The sequence below is a fragment of the Colobus angolensis genome, unplaced genomic scaffold (assembly GCF_000951035.1).
Source record: "Colobus angolensis palliatus isolate OR3802 unplaced genomic scaffold, Cang.pa_1.0 Scaffold88, whole genome shotgun sequence".
In the NCBI taxonomy this organism is placed as follows: Eukaryota; Metazoa; Chordata; class Mammalia; order Primates; family Cercopithecidae; genus Colobus; species Colobus angolensis.
The window spans coordinates 3,771,743-3,789,502 of NW_012122709.1; the positions used below are offsets into that span (position 1 = coordinate 3,771,743).

The following is a 17,760-nucleotide window of genomic DNA, read 5'->3' on the forward strand; positions in this document are numbered from 1 at the left end:
TGTTGCCCAGGCTGGAGTGCAGTGGCACAATCTCGGCTCACTGCAACCTCCGCCTCCCAGGTTCAAGCGATTCTCCTGCCTCAGCCTCCCGAGTAGCTGGGATAACAGGCACACGCCATCATGCCTGGCTAATTTTTGTATTTTTAGTAGAGACGGGGTTTCACCATGTTGACCAGGATGGTCTAAATCTCTTGACCTCGTGATCAACCCACTTGGTCTCCCAAAGTGCAGGGATTACAGGCATAAGACACCACGCCCAGCCCTTTATTTATTTTTTTAGAAATGGGAGTCTTATTATGTTGCCCATGCTGGTCTCTAACTCCTGGCTTCAAGGAATTCTCCCACCTCAGCCTCCCAAAGCGCTAGGATTACAGGCATGAGGAATCATGCCCAGCAAAATTCTTTTTGAAAACATATCCACAGTAGCGCTGTCTCACACACACACACACAAATGAACAGTAATTTTTTTTTTTGAGACAGAGTCTCACTCTGTTGCCTAGGCTGGAGTGCAGTGATGCAATCTCTGCTCACTGCAAGCTCCGCTTCCTGGGTTTATGCCATTCTCCTGCCTCAGCCTCCCGAGTAGCTGGGACTACAGGTGCCTACCACCACACTCGGCTAATTTTTTATATTTTTAGTAGAGACAGGGTTTCACCGTGTCAGCCAGGATGGTTTCCATCTCCTGACCTCGTGATCTACCTGCCTTGGCCTCCCAAAGTGCTGGCATTACAGGCGTGAGCCACCGCGCCCAGCCTAGTAATTCTTTAGTATCAGCAAATATCCAGTTTATAGGAATAAGCCCTTCTTAGCTCTTAAGCCTCCATGTACTCTAGGTCAGAGCAGTTAGACTGGCTCTGTATGTGTTTTGTTTTGGTTTTACTCTGTATTTTTAAAATAATTGTAGAGGTCAAGAGTTCGAGACCAGCCTGGCCAATATGGCAAAACCCCGTCTCTACTAAAAATACAAAAATTAGCCGAGTGTGGTGGCGGGCGCCTATAACCCCAGCTATTCAGGAGGCTGAGGCAGGAGAATTGCTTGGAGGAGGTGGAGGTTACAGTGAGCTGAGATTGCGCCACTGTACTCCAGCCTGGGGTCAAGGCTGAAATTCCATCTCAAAAAAAAAAAAATAAGTAAATAAATAAAGTTTTACATTTTAGATATACATACTGAAGCATTTATAAGCTATATTATGCCTGATATTTGATATTAAAATAACCGTCTGTGTATATATGTGAACTAAAGACTGATCATATTTGTTGACAATTGCTGAAGCTTGATGATGAATACACTGGGAGTGGAGGGGTTGCAGGGGGATATGGGAATTTGTTATACAGTGTAGTACAACTTTTCTACTATTGCATATTTGAAAATTTCCATAATAGAATATTTTTTTTCAAGGGAGGAGATAAACCTATTCCTGACCTCCCCCTCCCAGAAGCCTTCAGGGGTACATGGGCAACCGAAGAGCAGAAGACAGGATCAGAGATGGGGACTGGGGTAGGGTGGGGGTCCAAAAGAATAGAGTAATTCTTGGACCAGGTACTGTGGGGAGCGACTTACCCGGTTGTGGGGCAGGGCCCAGCCACACACAGCACACTCCTGGGCAAGCAAGCGGCGCAGGAAGGCCCGGTCCTGGCTGTGCCTTACAGCTTCTACCACGTCCCCCAACTCATAGTTCCTGGGTGTCTCCTGCAGCAGTGACAGTGCCAGCTCTGCCCGGCCCCAGCTGGGGAGTGCGTAGACTGCCAAAAGCCGCCTGACCAGGCTCTGCAATGTGATTCAGGTGGAGGGGGGAGGTGCTGTCAGACTCCAGGGACCCTTCCCCTCAGCTCCCTCTTGCTCCTCTAGGTGGACCCTTGGGTTTCTTGCCTCCTCCCAGCACCTGCTTGTCTGGCCCATCCCAGGAAGGGGTGGGCTCAGGGCCACTGTCCCAGAGGCGCTGGTGGAAGGGCTCTAGGCGTTGGCGCTGTAGCTCAGTCAGGGCCCGTGACACATCACCTCCATGCTGGAACAATGCCTGGAGAGACCCCTCCTCAGGCCCAAAGCCTAGAGACTGGAGCTCCTGCACCTGCAAGATGGGAGGGGTGAGAGGGAGTGAAGTGGGAAAGCAAGCAAGGGAGAGTGTGAGAGATGCAGACTCTCAACCCTATCCCATACCCAACACAGCTGATACCTTCCTTCGCCTGGTCCTCACACACTCCTCCACAGCTTCATCAAGGTTGCCATGACGATCCAGCCAGGCTTTCCGGGCCTCCTGACAGGAAAAGGCACCCAGCCCAGGGTCCTGCTGTCCAGCCAGCTCAGCCACCATCTCCAGCACGTAGGGCAGTTCTGAGCGCAACCACTGCAGAGGCACCTCAGTGCCCGAGTACTGCAGAGCCGAGAAGATCTCCTCTGGGCAGGCACCTGCGGCTTCCCCTTCCTAAGGCACAGTCCTGCCCATCAGGCCCATCAGGCAGGGCACACCCTTCACCCACCCTCAGCCTGATCTAAGATGGTGACAGTGGCTCAGCTCAGACATATGGATCATGTCATCAGTGCACAGCATGGTAACTGCCTCAGTAACAGGGAGCTGCTGCTAACAATGACAAGATTCATAGAAACTATTAACCACCTGCAGCATCTCCTTTCCCACACCAGCTCAGCCCTACCTCATCCCAGGCCCAGTCCTTACCCGGATCATGCTCACTAGCTGTAGGCCTTCCTCCCGCATCTTGTCTTGGCGCTGCTTCTCAGGGTCTCCACAGGAACTGGGCAGGGAGGCACTAAGGCGTTGTGGGGGCCCAAGCTTAGGGGGACCCTTTTCCAAAGAGCTGGCATAGGGCCGGGGGGGATGTTGTACTGGAATGGGGCTACTAGTCCGGTTGCACATTACACACACCCAGCCAGGGTTCGAGTTGCAGAAGGTACAGTGAATACAGTACCAGACATGACTCTGGGCAGAGGCCAGCAAAGTATCCCCCTGCTGGGAAGGCAGAGAGAATTATCCCTTTGACTGGCTGGCTGAGGTTCACAACAGAAATACAGGGAGTTGGGAGGAACTGAAGGAAAACATGGGATAGAAAAGAAGAGAATGACTTGAGGTAACACACAATAAAGAGTTGGGAAGGCCAGGAACAGGTTACCTGAAGGGGTTGCAGGCAAATGCCAGCATCTCGGGAATCCACCACCAAGCTGGGAGGCTGGGCCAGCCGAGGTCGCTCACATATGGAACACAGCACAGCTGCTGCCTCATTCTCAAAGGTACAGCTCTGGCAGGCCCACCGACCCCTTGCAAGATCAGGTTCTAGGCCTCCAGTTCCTTGGGGACCCTCAGTTCCCAACCCCAACCCCTTACAGCCTCGGGGCCGATCACAGGCCACACAGAGCACTGCCCAAGGCTCATTTAGCATGGCACAGGCAGCACAGTGCCAGGGCAAACGAGCACTTGCAGGATTAGGGGAAGAAGGAGAGCTGTCTCCTAGTGCCAGCAGGGAGGTCAACTGGGGCCGTGGTTGGGCTGAGGCAGGTAAACTGTAATGGAAAAGCAGACATGGCCTACTGAAGTGGCACCTGGTGCCTGGATCCCTCACCTCTAAGCATTCCCCATTTGCTGGGTAACAACACATGTCTCTGGCCTTTGCACACACTGTCCCTGTCTCGAACACTCCTATACCCATAGCCTATGCAACATTTAAATGACAGTTTAAAGCTCACTTCTTCCTAGTAGACACTGCTAATACACGGCCTGACCTACACTAGGTGTTTAAAATATTGCCACCTGATTCAGCTGACCCTTCAGACTAGGTTGCAAACCACCTACTACCATAACAACCTGGGTTACTATAATTGCTACTTGCTTGATGTATATGTCTATTATCTCCTTCAGGGTTCTGACTGGCTACTTCTCCTCTATTAAACAGTCTTTAGCACAGAAACTGGCAGGTAGTCCATAACCAAGTGATCTTAAGTTTTCTAAATTTCACTCTCATCCAGATGTATACATATACATCTCATGTATATGTCTATTATCTCCTTCAGGGTTCTGACTGGCTACTTCTCCTCTATTAAACAGTCTTTAGCACAGAAACTGGCAGGTAGTCCATAACCAAGTGATCTTAAGTTTTCTAAATTTCACTTCTCATCCAGAAGCCCTCTCACCTGGGGCTCAGGTGGGCACCCTGGAGGACCCCAGGCAGGGTCTGGCGGAGGTGATGAGCACGGGATGGGTGTCCATGGAACAGGTGGTCACAGGCTGGACACAGGGCCTGTTTACAGGATGGGCAGTGCAGTGTGCCTGGGGCAGAACCACAGAGGAAGCAGGGACCAGGAGTGGAGCCTGGAGAGCAGGAGAGATAGAATATCTTTCCAAAAAAGACCAGGTTACATCTGAATCTGCTGTGGATGGGGGCAAATCCCAAGACTACTTTTTAACACATCTGGCCCAAGGAAACAATTTTAATCTCTTTTAAAAAACAAAGAGGCCGGACACAGTGGTTCACGCCAGTAATCCCAACACTTTGGGAGGTTGAGGCGGGTAGATCACCTGAGGTCGGGAGTTCCAGACCAGCCTGACCAACATGGAGAAACCCCGTATCTACCAAAAATACAAAATTAGCCGAGTGTGGTGGTGCATGCCTGTAATCCCAGCTACCTGGGAGGCTGAGGCAGGAGAATCCCTTGAACCCGGGAGGCGGAGGTTGCGGTGAGCGGAGATCGCACCATTGCACTCCAGCCTGGGCAACAAGAGCAAAACTCTGTCTCAAAACAAACAAACAAAGACAAAGGAAGATAACCAAGAAGACAGAGGAGCATCGCAAATTTCCATCAATATAGCTTCCTACTTGGTCCCCAATTTAGGACCAATAATACCTGGGGCAGAGGGTGTGGTGAGGGGGCCAGGAGCAATCTCTCTCAATAGGGGGTCAAATTCTGAAAGCTGTAGCATCTGAAAAAGAAAGGGCAGGGAATGAACAAGGGTTTAGGGATACAGAGTCCCACAATTCCTGTTCCGTTTGTACACCAGCCCCTTTCCTGCCTTCCTTACATCATCTTCAACCTTGTCTTCCAACAGCTGCTCCAGTGCCTGCTGTCTTGGATGAGTATTCTGCAATAATACAGATAAAAACGGTTTCCACCTAGACCCCTAGAACAAAGCCCTCCCTCTAAACCCTGGTCCCTTAACATTCACAGAGGAAAAATCAGTACCCGGAGCTCCCAGAATGCTGAACTATGCCCATAGTTCAGCAGCACAGGGGTCCTCAGACTTACTTGAGTTAGGCTGGGCTCCCCAGCCCTGGTGTATAAGTCCATCAAGACTAGAGGAGCATCTCACCTGCAATAGCAGGCTGAGCTCTGTCCGAAGCAGCAGTACTTCCAGTGTGACTGTAGCAACCTGGTGCGCATTTGGCTCCTCTTGCCCTTCGGGGAAGCTCAACCCATCTGGCTGCTCCTCTGTATAGCCATATAATCGCAGCACATCTCGGCCCCCCTGCCACACATTCACAACCAGTCACCACCCAGGAGGTTTCCTGCCTAGTACGGTTGGACCCCTCCCCATTCAGCACAATCTCAGGCCTTTTCTAGCCAAACCCCAGCCCAGGCCCAGCCCCCTCTCCCATAAAGCCAGGGGATTCACCTGCACAGCATCCACCGTGCTGCGAAAGACAGGGTTATTAAACTTGACACCGCGCCAGTATCGGGGCCGCTGAGGGCTGAGAAGGTTGCGGCCATATTTCTCCAGGATGTTCAGGGCCGTGGACAGGGTACTGAGGTAGTTTCGGGGCTGGGAGCAATGAGAGCAGAGAGTTGTAAGCGTAGCCCGGGCCTCAGGCCCTGGTGTCCCCCTTCCAAGCGGGGCCGGGCCTCACCTCCCCATGGGCGTTGCAGCGGACCAGGCGTGCGGCGTCCAGCTGCAGGTAGCGGGCGGTTGGCGGCAGAGAGCAGGCTAGTAGCGGCCGGAGCTGCTCCAGGGAAAACGCCTGCCCGGAATCCCTCCTTAGGGCGCTCGCCAGCTCCTCGCGGGCCACCAGGAAGACCCGCTCCTCTTCCTCCCCTGGCATCCTGAGGCAGGAGTCAGCCCCAGCCTTGCCGCCCGCCGGGACCCGGCGCGGGCAGCGCGCGGCCCAAGCGCCGCCCCTCCCGTCTGGTGCCCGGCTTTGAGGCCCACTCCGGCCCGCGCAGCCGCCCCAGGTCACTCAGACCACGATCACTCTCCAGCCCCCGGCCCAGCGCCAGGGTTGGCCGAGAACAGGAAGTACTAGGAAAGAGGGCGGGACAGCGACCCAATTTCAGAGGAACGGGCGGGGCTTAAGGTTAAGGTGGGAGCGGGTGTCCGGAAACCAGGGGGCGTGGCCAAGAGGGAGGGCCAGGTCCCAAGCAATGAGAAAGCAAATGGCTCCTGGCTCCTCCCTCAGCGCGCCCCAGCATCTTCCCTCAGTCAAGCGCTCTTCCCCGCCTTCCTCCAGTCTGGTTCCACCCCTTCCGGATAGCCCCAGGCGCGGGGTTATCCTATTCAGCTCAAAACCTTCCTTTTTCTAGCTGGACCAGTCCGCTACGCTCCGGGCCTCATCGGGGAAGTCCCACCCTGCAGGGGAACCGACTCTGGCCGGCCCTAGCTCCTCTCGAGCGAGTCCCGCCCCATCTCCGGTCTGTCCTGAAGGCTGAGGGAAGACCCTCACCCAGCCCCTGCCCTCGCCCTTCTAAGGGCGGCTAGCCCTTCTCCACCCCAGGAGCTCCCCCTGGCTGCCCCTCCCACTCGCTCTCATCTCTCTCCGTCCGCTGTTTGTGGTCGAGCCTTCTTGGGGGAGCCCCGCCACTGGATACCCCCTTTGCCATACTCCCACCTCTCTTACCCAGACCCTGGACTTCCCGTTGGTCCTAGCTATAAGCCCCGCCCCTCTCCAAGGGACAGCCCCCGCTCCAGTCTCCGCTGTCCCACTCACCCCAGCCCCTCCCTCGGGCAGCCCCTGGGCTTGTGACCCAGCCAGCACCGCCTCTCCTAGTGGCAACTGGCTGGGAATGGCTCAGGGGCTACCTACTGCTAGCGGCCTGCCAGGGGGAGGAGGGGGGCGGAAAGAAGAAAGGGGGCGGGGTTGAGGGGGGCGGGCCTGGACCTGGGGAGTGAAAGCGAAAGCCCGGGCGACTAGCCGGGAGACCAGAGATCTAGCGACTGAAGCAGCATGGCCAAGCCGTGTGGGGTGCGCCTGAGCGGGGAAGCCCGCAAACAGGTAATGGTGAATCGGAGGCCAGGAAGGGGTCATAGAGCCCTCTTGGGGGGAGGCCAAGCTGGGTGGTTCAGGGGACCAAAGCAGTGCCAGATAACTCCCCCAATCTCGCTAGTGCCTTCACTTCTCGGGGATTCCCAGATTCCTGCCCTCCGACTGCAGTGAGCAGGAGCTTCTAGGGGAAACTGGCTTGTGGTGAGAAAGGCCTGAGCCACAGTTGGAGGGCACCCTGTTGTGAGTGGAAGCTTTTGACAACCCAGACCCTTAACCAACATCCGGGTACTGCTCTCTGTGTAGGTGGAGGTCTTCAGGCAGAATCTTTTCCAGGAGGTAAGTCTCTGGATTTGAGCGATTTGACCCAGAATCTTAGACCAATACTTGAGGATAACAACCTCTCCTGATGACCCTCCCAAGTCACCCTAGACTTAACCCTACTTCCCTTACCAAGCCTTCACCCAAAGTAACCCCGGATTTATTGATAGCTACCTTTAATCTGACCTTTCTTATGACTCTCCCCACTTCTGGCACTTCTCTTCTCTTTTGATGTGGAGGAAAAAATCCATGACTCCCAAAGCAGGAATATCACAGTCCTAACCTTAGTTCTGCCACTTACCAGCTTGGGCAAGTCCTTTCATTTTCAGGTCTTCAATTTCCTCATTTGCAAGTCTTGGACCCAGTGATTTCCAAAGGCCCTTCCAGTTCCATTTGTCAGACATCTCATTGAGCATATTCTGTGATTCCCCTTCCTTGCAATGTAACCCACAGGCTGAGGAATTCCTCTACAGATTCTTGCCACAGAAAATCATATACCTGAATCAGCTCTTGCAAGTGAGTAGTGTGGGCCCCTCCTGCCCCTTCCCATGTCCTCTCTCCCCTTTGCCCACCCTCTCTAGCTAACAACTGGATTCAGCATGCAGAGAATAGTTTCAAGTAGTGGATTGGGAATATTAGGATGGCGTGAGGCATGCGCCTAGGTTGGGAGGCAGAGGGCAAGTGGGATGTATGGAGGGAAGGCTGTGACCTAGGATGAAGGGAAGAGACTGGGCAGCCCCTGACAGTGAGCTCTGTGCAGGAGGACTCCCTCAATGTGGCTGACCTGACTTCCCTCCGGGCCCCACTGGACATCCCCATCCCAGACCCTCCACCCAAGGATGATGAGGTGAGGCATTCAGGTGCAGGACTTGGCCTATAAACCCAATGGAGATGATAGCCCTTCAACCTCTGTGACTTTTTCAAAGCTACTTTCCCCCTTTTTTGTCTTAGATGGAAACAGATAAGCAGGAGAAGAAAGAAGGTAAGAGAGATAAGAGGTGACTAGGGAAGGGGAGATGGCACATTGGCTGCTGGATGAGAAAGGGCCTGAATCCCCTCTTTCTCACAGTCCCTAAGTGTGGATTTCTCCCTGGGAATGAGAAAGTCCTGTCCCTGCTTGCCCTGGTTAAGCCAGAAGTCTGGACTCTCAAAGAGAAATGCATTCTGGTAAGCCTGGGAAATGGGGGAGGTGGAAAGAGAAGACACACAAAGTGAGGCCCTGGACTCCTCCATAGATACAAGTCCTTCATACAGAGACCTAGTCCTGAAAAAGAAAACTTCCTTCTGTGCCTTGGGCTTAGATCTCCTTTGTTCTCCTCATTCTGTTAGACCTCTTATCACAACGGTACCTCCAAAATTAGAGACTATGCAGTATCCACTCTGTAACCTCAGAACCTACTGCTGTATCGGGTTCATAGTAGAGGTGGTATGATATAGTGAGTGAATTGTTTTAAAAGATTGGACCCTAGAGAGAGACTGCTTAGGTTCAAATCATGATTCTATCAGTTATCTAGCTGGTAACCTTAAGTAAGTCACTTAGACATTCTGTGACTCAGTTTTTTCATCTGTTAAATGGATACAATAAATATGTGTCTCTGACGGTTGCTGTGATGATTAAATGAAATAAATACATGACACAGCGCCTGGTGTGTAATAAGTACCCAATTAAATATAACTATTTTTTTAGGAAGTGACAGTAATAGGAAGAACTCAGTATGTTTGTTGAATGATTCTTACATGATACCTCTTAACACAGGTGATTACATGGATTCAGCACCTGATCCCCAAGATTGAAGATGGAAATGATTTTGGGGTAGCAATCCAGGTAAGAAAAGGGTAACTGAAGACATTTAGAGTGGGGAGAGCCTCGGAGGGTGAGCTAGACATGAACCAAGAGGAGGAGGAAGATAGTGTATGAAATGGGGAGGACATGAAGTGTTGTCTTTGCCTCCCGTGTCACCACAGGAGAAGGTGCTGGAGAGGGTGAATGCCGTCAAGACCAAAGTGGAAGCTTTCCAGACAACCATTTCCAAGTGAGGACAGCTGGAAGACCAGCACTGGGGGCAGTAGCAGCATTTCTTTGGGACCCCCAAAGCTAGGCAGCCCCATCAGGATGATGGGGGACTTTGGGAAGGGTCTGATGGAGTACATCTCCCTGAACACATTCCTGTGGTATTCCCTTGCTTCTGGCAGGTACTTCTCAGAACGTGGGGATGCTGTGGCCAAGGCCTCCAAGGAGACTCATGTAGTGAGTGGATAGTCCACCAGCCTTTTAGCTGGGGGTGGGACGAGGAGGTGTGGAGGAAGAGGTCCTCCTTGTCTTGTTTGTGACTTTCCCAATGTGTAGAATATTTAACTAAAAGCATTGCCTAGAAAAACCGATTAGGGCTTCAACAACTTTGACCCTTTTCTCTGCTCAGTCCCTTGGGATCCTATTTCTTGGTGCTAAGAAGGGGTTCATTCTCAAGTTAACTTGTTTCCTATAAAAGGAAACCAGACTCATGTCCCAGCCTCCCATGGGACTGACACAGCTTTGCCTCCCACACTGCAGATGGATTACCGGGCCTTGGTGCATGAGCGAGATGAGGCAGCCTATGGGGAGCTGAGGGCCATGGTGCTGGACCTGAGGGCCTTCTATGTGAGTCTGGAGTAAGGCCTTAGGGGAGGTGGATGAGTGGGGGCGGGCAGGGGATTGGCTAAGAACCTGACTCTTGCACTCTGGCCTTCTCCCAGGCCGAGCTTTATCATATCATCAGCAGCAACCTGGAGAAAATTGTCAACCCAAAGGGTGAAGAGAAGCCATCTATGTACTGAACCCAGGACTAGAAGGAAAATAAACGATCTATATGTTGTATGGATTCCCTTCCTGCGTGTGTCATTCATTCAAAAAGCATTTATTGAGGTGGTACCCATGTCCAGACTGAAGATGAATGTGGTGGGAAGGGGTGGGTGTCATGACTTAGATGCCCACTGTAATCTTTTTTTTTTTTTTGAGATGGAGTCTCGCTTTGTCGCCCAGTCTGGAGTGCAGTGGCACGATCTCGGCTCACTGCAAGCTCTGCCTCCTGGGTTCACGCCATTCTGCCTAAGCCTCCCGAGTAGCTGGAATTACAGGCGCCCGCCACCACGCCCGGCTAGTTTTTGTATTTTTAGTAGAGATGGGGTTTCACCGTATTAGCCAGGATGATCTCGATCTCCTGACCTCGTGATCCGCCGTCTCGGCCTCCCAAAGTGCTGGAATTACAGGCGTGAGCCACTGTGCCCAGCCAGCCCACTGTAATCTTAAGAGGTCCTCCAAAGGAACAGGGTGGGGATTGTTACATGCTATGACAGCTATGCAGATAACCTGTATTTTGGAATGTAACAGTATTATTTTCATCCAGAGGTCTCAGGAATTAGTGGAAGAGATGGCATTTGCACAGAGCCCTTATGGGAATAATCAGGCTTTGGATAGACAAGGGGAAAGTTCTGTGGCCAACATCAGGAATGAAGAAAGAAAGAATCCTCATCAGTTTAGGAAAAGCCTAGAAGGAGAATGAGGTTTCACTGGGAGAACTATGGAGAACTACGGATGAATGATTGGACTCCTTTTTTTTTTTTTTTTTGAGATGGAGTCTTGCTCTGTCGCCCAAGTTGGAGTACAATGGCATGATCTTGGCTTACTGCAACCTCTGTCTCCCGGGTTCAAGCAATTCTCCTGCCTCAGCCTCTCGAGTAGCTGGGAGTACAGGCGTGTGCCACCACACCTGACTAAGTTTTTGTATTTTTAGTAGAGACAGGGTGTCGCCATGTTGGCCAAGCTGGTCTCGAACTCTTGACCTCAGGTGATCCACCCACCTCGGCCTCACGAAGTGCTGGCATTGCAAGGCGTGAACCACTGCTCCTGGCCTGGACTTCTTCTTAAGGGCTGGGAGGGAAAAAAATAATGTTTCCAAGGGTATTGTGGTGAAGGAAATACACTGCAGGACATTATGGGAATGATTAATCTGTAAGTTTTTCTTCCTGTCCTCCCCTGCACCCCCTTCAGCAAATCACTGTCTTTCTCTCTGCTTTTCAAGATTCAGCCCTGGGCTGAAGACAAGTTCCTTTGCTGTGATCTTGCAATAAACTCCATGGGATTGTTCTTTAATTCAGGGCCTTATCCTGTCATAAAATATGAGATAAGAACGTGCTGCGAAGCACTGGACAGGCTGGAAGCCTGCCCCCATACATATCTCATTAAAACCTTAATGGAACATGGGCAAAAGATAAACCAAGGGCAAGAAAACCTGCAGTAGCGAAGGTAACACGGATCATTAGTGACAGCCGATCTAGAGTACAGATCCACTCGTCCTATAATAGGCGCAAGGCGGTCTGCTTTGCCCGCAGCCCTTCCGAACACCCGGCTACGGGCTAGCGCTCCATCCCCGGGGCTCGGCGGAGCAGGTGGTGGTGGGCAACACAGATTAACAGGCAAAGCCAACCAGCAACGAGAGCGGAAGTCGGGGAACCTAGCCAATAAGAGTGCGGGCAATTTTCTTTGCTTCACAATGGTAGGTTCTTTACAGTCCGCTGGAGACAAAGGCGGGGCAAGCTTGGGGCGTGGCCGCTGATTGGACAAATTGAAAGCCTTTAGTCCTATCAAGGAGCACCACGTGGGCGGGACTCCAGGTGCCAGTTCTACAGGGAACTGCAGCTTGCCCTGTCTGCCAGGCAGGCGCTGAGTCGCAGCCTCCCGCTAGGGACTCGGGAAGGCGGGGCTCGGATGCAGTCGGGACCTCCTCCTTGGCTGGGCCGCGGACGGACTCCCAGACCCCGGGCACCGGGAGCCGGCGGGCTACCTGCGAGTCGAGTTAGCGTTGTCGCCGAACCGAAGTGAGAGGGCACCGGGAAGGGTCAAAGAGGGTGCCGAAGCGCTGGAGGGAGCTTCACGGACGCGAGCTAGGCACTGGCTCGCCTAATTCGGCACTAATTCGGCTTGCTGCTTCCCGGCCAGGCCCCGCTCGCCATGGGGGAGGTGGAGATCTCGGCCCTGGCCTACGTGAAGATGTGCCTGCATGCTGCCCGGTACCCACACGCCGCAGTCAACGGGCTGTTTCTGGCGCCAGCGCCGCGGTCCGGAGAATGCCTGTGCCTCACCGACTGTGTGCCCCTCTTCCACAGCCACCTGGCCCTGTCCGTCATGTTGGAGGTCGCCCTCAACCAGGTGCCTCCGTTGGATGCCCATCCCCCACCACGAACCCACCCAACACCCCAGCCCAAGTTAATCCCCGGTCCCTTGGCAGCAGTGCGCATCCACAAAGCCAGCGGCACAATTTAATTACTGATGGCCCCTTTCCCACGACAGGTGGATGTGTGGGGAGCACAGGCCGGTCTGGTGGTGGCTGGTTACTACCATGCCAATGCAGCTGTGGACGACCAAAGGTGAGTGGCGTAGCCAGAGGAAGAAGGAAAGGATTATGGGGGGTTGCGGGTTGGAGGAATAGAGGGCGAGGATGCATGGGGCGGTGGGTGGAGGGAGGCGCACAAGATGAACCAAGGTCATTCCTTCTATCTTTCCTTCATCAAACGCTTAGGAGCAGGGTTTTTACACCAGGCACTATGCTGGGTACTGGAGTGAGGAAGATGAATAGGACAGAGCCCTGCCCTGGAGTGCTGTTGGGGCGGGGAGGACAACTGTGTACCAACAGACTGAATTTTTTTTTTTTTTTTGAGACGGAGTCTCGCTCTGTCACCCAGGCTGGAGTGCAGTGGCGCAATCTTGGCTCACTGCAACCTCCACCTCCTGGATTCAGGATTCTTCTGCCTCAGTCTCTCGAGTAGCTGGGATCACAGATGAGAGCCACCATGCCTGGCTTTTTATTATTATTATTTTTATTTCTTTGTTTTTAGTAGAGAGGGGGTTTCGCCATGTTGGCCAGGCTGGTCTAGAACCTGACCTCAGGTGATCCACGAGCTTCAACCTCCCAAAGTGCTGGGATTACAGGCGTGAGCCACCACTCCTGGCCAACAGACTGATCTTGCCTTAACTGAGGTGTCCCCCAGGTGCTGAAAGAACAGAGAAATCCCAACCAGCAACTTCAAAAATAAGGCAGTTTCCTTATATATATAGGAAAAGACAATTATATATATATATAAATCATATACGTGAAGCAGATTAGAGAGACTGTTTTGTAATTTGTGTTTCTCCCTCACTTAATAAATACTTGACATCATCCCATTTCCACAAGATCTACCTTTCCCTAATAGCTTATAGTCTGAATATGGATGTACTATAATTTATTTAATGCTTCAAACATTGAGGTTGGTTCCAATGTTTTATTACAGACACTGTCCTATTATTACCATAAATTCTTTATAAGTAGAATTTCTGGGTTAGCATATGTATAGTATGTAGTATGTATACAGTTTCAATTTGGATGGTTATGCCGAATTACCTTCCAAAAAGACCACCTTTGGTTTCCACTCTCACCAGCAGTATCTGAGCACCTGTTTCCCACAGCACTCAAGCATCAAGCAGTCGTACATCAAGCATCCAGCAGGCCCGATCCCCGCAGGCCACCTACAGGGAAAGGCCACAGCTGCGCCCACATCTATGAGACCTGGGAGGCCCAGCTCAAACGGATGGGTTTTGCCCACAGTTGGCTCCTCACTCCTCTGATCTTCCCTCTACACAGCCCTGGGCCCCTGGCCTTGAAAATTGCTGGGCGAATTGCAGAATTCTTCCCTGATGCAGTACTTATTATGGTGAGACTTGGGTTTCTGGGTGGGGAGGTGAAAAGAAAGTAGAGTTGGGGGACCCTTGAAACTCTCACTTGCCCTTCTTTGTCCACTCAGTTGGATAATCAGAAACTGGTGCCTCAGCCTCGTGTGCCCCCGGTCATCGTCCTGGAGAACCAAGGTCTCCGCTGGGTCCCTAAGGATAAGAACTTGTGAGTACCCCACTCCCTCTCTCTCTTCTTAGAAGCCCAAGATTCCTGGGTCTCCTCTGTCCTTGGCCCTGCCCCAAGGGTCTCTCTCTAGACCCAATCTCTGTCAAGTCTGTGTCTGACCCCACTACTTGCTGTTTGACCTCCATGGGGGTTGCTATTTCAGAGTGATGTGGAGGGACTGGGAAGAGTCACGGCAGATGGTGGGAGCTCTACTGGAAGATCGGGCCCACCAGCACCTTGTGGACTTTGACTGCCACCTTGACGACATCCGGCAGGACTGGACCAACCAGCGGCTCAACACTCAAATCACCCAGTGGGTTGGTCCCACTAATGGAAATGGAAATGCCTGAGCCAGGGCCGGCAGGGTCCACATCCAATAAAGAGACTTGGGCTGATGGGCAGTGGTATAACTATATTTATTGTGCCTGGGAGGCAAGGTGAGGGAAAAATCTCAACAGAAGCAAATTTGGGGAAAATCTGGAGTCCCCAGTAAAAAGCAGGAAGGTCTCTGCTGTACCCATCCCAGAATGGGAGAGAGGGCTCTCAATAGATCATTCCCTTTGTTTCTCCCCTGGGCTTCTTGAGCTTCTCGAAGTTCTTCAGGATGATGTCATATAACACAGCCTACAGGGAGGAGTGGAGGTCAGTCAGAGGCCTCCAGTGGCTCTGTGCCCCATTTCTAGCCTTGTGGAGAAGCTGAGCTTTGTCACCCTTAACCCCCAGCCTGCAGGGTCAGGGAGCGCGTGGCCTGAGAAAGCTGCCTCTGCCCACCCCTGCCCTCGCCTCCTCACATAAGCATTGCGGATCTCCATGACCATCAGCCGGATGTCCCGGTACTCTGCCTCATCCAGCTCGTGCACCAGCTGCCGATAATCACCCTGTGGGAAGCTCGGGTCAGGCCTGACCTTACATGAGTCCTTCCCTCATGCACCCTGACCTGGGCCTCACCTACCACATGGGGCTGCTTGGCTGCTTTAGTCACTGCATCACCACGCTCAGAGAAATACCTGTGGAAGGAGAAGTGTGTATGGAGTAGAAGAAGAAGGAGGTCTCTGTCCCAAAACAGACAGTGTGGGTGTCACTCACTTAGGTGGTCACTCACTTAGAGATTTGGGTGTGGAAGCCTTCTAGCTTGGTGTGGAGGCTGGTCATCAGCTCAAACACCTTCTCCTAGGGAAAAAAAGCAAGGGGGAAAGTGGAAGGAAGCGTGGACTAGGAAAGAGCAGGGAAGTGGGGCAGCGCTCTCACCTGGACAGCCACTCCAAAATTGTTACCATCCTCAATCCGAGGTATCTGCAGCTGCAACCAGGTGGTGACCTGGGAAGAGGGAATGGCATAATGCCACATCAGCCCTCTACCCAATTCCCAGTTTCATATTCTCCCTTGCTTCCCTCCCCACACTGGGTAGAGGCATGCCAGGTCTCTCCTGAGCCTCAGAGCCCGGACTTCTGGTTTCACTTGCTGTGCCCTCTCTTGCTAAAACCTGGCATGTGCCAAGCCCTAAATGGCAGGGACTAAGAGGACAATGGTTTGACTTAAAGCCTGAGAGTTGAAGGGGGAGGGCCTACCAGGTTGAGCTGCTCAATGACATCCTTGATCTCAGGCTTCAAGCGCTGCAGAAGGACCAAGATCTTTTCATTGCAGTTCACTGGGCCACAGGGAGGACCTAGAGAGTGAGCAATGGGTCAGTCACATGATTGAGCCTGTGTGAAGGTTGAAGGGGAGAATGGAAAGAAATCCTCAGGAGGAGCTCCTGTGGGTGGGACTCAAGTCTCTTCCCACAATTGTGGTTTCAAGTACCTTTGTCTTCATCCTCCCCCTTCTTCTTTTCATCCTTGTCTTCCTTCTGCAGAAAGAGAGGGGCTCATGAGAGTCAGGACTAAGGTTGATTACCCCCATGGTTGGATCCCTTCTCCCAGGTCTTCCCAGCTTGCCTCCTGCTGTTTCTTCCGTTCCTCTTTCTCTTTCTCCTTGACTGGATCAGGCACTGGGATGTCCAACGGGGCCTTCAGATTGCTCAAGTTGGCTTCATTGAGAGCTGGCTCCTGGTGTAGGGTGGGAGGAGGGCTGGAGGTGAGGGGGTTCCTCTCACCTCACTCTCACAGCCCGGACCCTTCTCTTGGCCTTTACTCCCTAGCTCCCTGCCCAGCCGCGGTACCTTTAAAAATGCATCCAGCTCAGAAATCTTCTTGGGGAAATAGCTCCCGAGCAGGTTCTCTGTCTGTGTGTGAGGTGGGATGGAGAAGGATGGGAGTCAGCATCAAATGCCCATCCTAGGTGGTGAGGCAGGGTTGAGCAGTAGGAGTTGGGCAGGGGTGGGGCCACTGATGGGGCATGTCTTACCTTGGTACAGAGGTCTTCACGAAACACATCCACCTGTGGGGCACATGTATCCCTTCAGAAACTTGGCTTTAAGGCCAGTTCATTTGAGGACAGTTCCCTTAGGGTTATGTAGGGCCTGACCTGGGGAAGGGTGGAGGGGATCCCTCTAAGGCCAGACCTGAAGAAAGCGAGATGGATGCCTGTAGGGTGGGCTGGGGTGGTGGAGGAGTAGAACTCTGCAGACCTGGATCTACGGAGAGTGAAATGGGTATCCCTAGGGCTGGATATGGGGGATGAGAACATTCCCGGCGGTGAAGGGCCAGATCCCTGGGGTGAGAACAGATCCCTGGGGTCGCCTGGCAGGTGTGAGGAGGGGTGCTGAGAGCCCTCTGCGAGCAGGACAGGACAGGGTGGGCCCCGGGACCCTCCCTGAGGGAAAGGCCAGGAGGTAGCTGGGGCAGTCCCGCATCCAGTCTGTGTGTGGCCCCGGCTCCAGGCCAGCGGAGTTCCCCTCCACGCCAGCTCTCCGCTTCACCTCACCCCACAGAACCACGGCCGCCTCGCCTGTTCCCGCAGGCAGCAGTCACCGCCCTCCCCGGGGCGCAGGTGCTCCGGGAGCGCCAGCTCGGTGGACTGCCCCTGACTTGTGTGGGAGTCTGCGGGGCGGGTCGGGGATGTCCCCGGCCGCTCGAGCCACGCCTCCCCAGTGGGCCCTTTCTAGACCCCGCGGCGCTCACCTTGGCTTGGGCCTCGGGCTGGACCCTGAGCGTGGCCATGACCGGGACGCGGGGCCTAGCGCCGCACGAGGAGCGGAGTGGGCACCGCGAAGGGAAAGCGAAAGCGGCGCTCGCACCACTCACGGCCTTCCTGGGTAGTGGGGCGGGGAGGGCTGGAGGAGGCGGGGTCAGCCCTGCCAGGGAGAGGGGCAGTGCCGCAGAGGAGGGCGGCGGGTGCGGCTCCCCCTAGCGCGCACAGCCTGCCTCGCGAAGGCCAGTTTCCAGCCTCCCCA

General features: G+C 53.4%; 4 protein-coding genes and 1 long non-coding RNA gene across 12 annotated transcripts in view; 2 read left to right on the top strand and 3 right to left on the bottom strand.

Moving 5' to 3' along the window:
• The window catches only part of RNF31 (ring finger protein 31), a 14,949-nt gene extending 7,889 nt beyond the window's left edge, over positions 1-7,060 (bottom strand). The window contains exons 1-12 of the mRNA XM_011930770.1: positions 6,925-7,060; positions 5,851-6,288; positions 5,619-5,765; positions 5,316-5,471; positions 5,028-5,087; positions 4,853-4,928; positions 4,142-4,319; positions 3,127-3,514; positions 2,676-2,966; positions 2,175-2,423; positions 1,884-2,069; positions 1,562-1,768 (exon numbers count right to left, since the gene is read on the bottom strand). Coding sequence (XP_011786160.1) covers positions 1,562-1,768; positions 1,884-2,069; positions 2,175-2,423; positions 2,676-2,966; positions 3,127-3,514; positions 4,142-4,319; positions 4,853-4,928; positions 5,028-5,087; positions 5,316-5,471; positions 5,619-5,765; positions 5,851-6,042 — 2,130 coding nt within the window. The 5' untranslated portion in view covers positions 6,043-6,288; positions 6,925-7,060. The remainder of the gene's footprint in view (positions 1-1,561; positions 1,769-1,883; positions 2,070-2,174; positions 2,424-2,675; positions 2,967-3,126; positions 3,515-4,141; positions 4,320-4,852; positions 4,929-5,027; positions 5,088-5,315; positions 5,472-5,618; positions 5,766-5,850; positions 6,289-6,924) is intronic.
• Positions 6,171-10,376, top strand: PSME2 (proteasome (prosome, macropain) activator subunit 2 (PA28 beta)). 2 transcript variants are annotated; one of them, XM_011930767.1, is made up of 12 exons: positions 6,171-6,218; positions 6,521-7,209; positions 7,504-7,536; positions 7,972-8,034; positions 8,279-8,365; positions 8,470-8,500; positions 8,588-8,685; positions 9,275-9,343; positions 9,484-9,551; positions 9,712-9,766; positions 10,070-10,156; positions 10,252-10,376. In XM_011930767.1, the coding sequence occupies exons 2-12, from the start codon at positions 7,162-7,164 to the stop codon at positions 10,330-10,332; spliced, it is 720 nt and encodes a 239-aa protein (XP_011786157.1). In that variant the 5' UTR covers positions 6,171-6,218; positions 6,521-7,161; the 3' UTR covers positions 10,333-10,376. The 2 variants fall into 2 exon arrangements, with proteins under 2 accessions (XP_011786157.1, XP_011786159.1); XM_011930769.1 differs by lacking the exon at positions 6,171-6,218 and having other exon boundaries at positions 6,860-7,209; positions 10,070-10,160; positions 10,258-10,330.
• A 1,845-nt stretch (positions 10,377-12,221) lies between these two features.
• Positions 12,222-14,830, top strand: EMC9 (ER membrane protein complex subunit 9). Of its 4 annotated transcripts, none has more exons than XM_011930786.1 (6): positions 12,222-12,372; positions 12,494-12,703; positions 12,845-12,921; positions 14,175-14,244; positions 14,335-14,429; positions 14,593-14,830. In XM_011930786.1, the coding sequence occupies exons 2-6, from the start codon at positions 12,506-12,508 to the stop codon at positions 14,777-14,779; spliced, it is 627 nt and encodes a 208-aa protein (XP_011786176.1). In that variant the 5' UTR covers positions 12,222-12,372; positions 12,494-12,505; the 3' UTR covers positions 14,780-14,830. The 4 variants fall into 4 exon arrangements, with proteins under 4 accessions (XP_011786176.1, XP_011786174.1, XP_011786178.1 ...); XM_011930784.1 differs by having other exon boundaries at positions 12,223-12,372; positions 13,973-14,244; XM_011930788.1 differs by lacking the exon at positions 12,494-12,703 and having other exon boundaries at positions 12,240-12,462; positions 14,000-14,244.
• Positions 13,360-14,348, bottom strand: LOC105503739. The gene is made up of 2 exons (XR_001000529.1): positions 14,313-14,348; positions 13,360-14,059 (listed from the first exon to the last, which is right to left on the bottom strand). It is a non-coding gene; the product is annotated as an uncharacterized LOC105503739 (long non-coding RNA).
• Positions 14,822-17,681, bottom strand: PSME1 (proteasome (prosome, macropain) activator subunit 1 (PA28 alpha)). 4 transcript variants are annotated; one of them, XM_011930783.1, is made up of 11 exons: positions 17,489-17,681; positions 16,773-16,805; positions 16,588-16,650; positions 16,364-16,474; positions 16,230-16,275; positions 15,998-16,095; positions 15,678-15,746; positions 15,532-15,599; positions 15,382-15,436; positions 15,213-15,307; positions 14,822-15,053 (listed from the first exon to the last, which is right to left on the bottom strand). In XM_011930783.1, the coding sequence occupies exons 1-11, from the start codon at positions 17,525-17,527 to the stop codon at positions 15,029-15,031; spliced, it is 702 nt and encodes a 233-aa protein (XP_011786173.1). In that variant the 5' UTR covers positions 17,528-17,681; the 3' UTR covers positions 14,822-15,028. The 4 variants fall into 4 exon arrangements, with proteins under 4 accessions (XP_011786173.1, XP_011786170.1, XP_011786172.1 ...); XM_011930782.1 differs by having other exon boundaries at positions 14,825-15,053; positions 15,221-15,307; positions 15,532-15,560; XM_011930781.1 differs by having other exon boundaries at positions 14,825-15,053; positions 15,221-15,307.
• Positions 17,682-17,760: the final 79 nt, after the last annotated feature.

Excerpts from the sequence above, each read along its gene's own strand:
- PSME2 (XM_011930767.1), top strand. The coding sequence starts at position 7,162 with ATGGCCAAGCCGTGTGGGGTGCGCCTGAGCGGGGAAGCCCGCAAACAG. Across the intron at positions 8,686-9,274 it reads TCAAAGAGAAATGCATTCTG|GTGATTACATGGATTCAGCA; the intron begins GTAAGCCTGGGA and ends CTCTTAACACAG. Across the intron at positions 9,344-9,483 it reads ATTTTGGGGTAGCAATCCAG|GAGAAGGTGCTGGAGAGGGT; the intron begins GTAAGAAAAGGG and ends GTGTCACCACAG.
- EMC9 (XM_011930784.1), top strand. The coding sequence starts at position 12,555 with ATGCTGCCCGGTACCCACACGCCGCAGTCAACGGGCTGTTTCTGGCGC. Across the intron at positions 12,704-12,844 it reads TGGAGGTCGCCCTCAACCAG|GTGGATGTGTGGGGAGCACA; the intron begins GTGCCTCCGTTG and ends TTCCCACGACAG. Across the intron at positions 14,245-14,334 it reads CTGATGCAGTACTTATTATG|TTGGATAATCAGAAACTGGT; the intron begins GTGAGACTTGGG and ends TTGTCCACTCAG.
- PSME1 (XM_011930780.1), bottom strand. The coding sequence starts at position 17,527 with ATGGCCACGCTCAGGGTCCAGCCCGAGGCCCAAGCCAAG. Across the intron at positions 16,475-16,587 it reads AGCTGGATGCATTTTTAAAG|GAGCCAGCTCTCAATGAAGC; the intron begins GTACCGCGGCTG and ends ACCCTACACCAG. Across the intron at positions 16,276-16,363 it reads AACGGAAGAAACAGCAGGAG|AAGGAAGACAAGGATGAAAA; the intron begins GCAAGCTGGGAA and ends CTCTTTCTGCAG.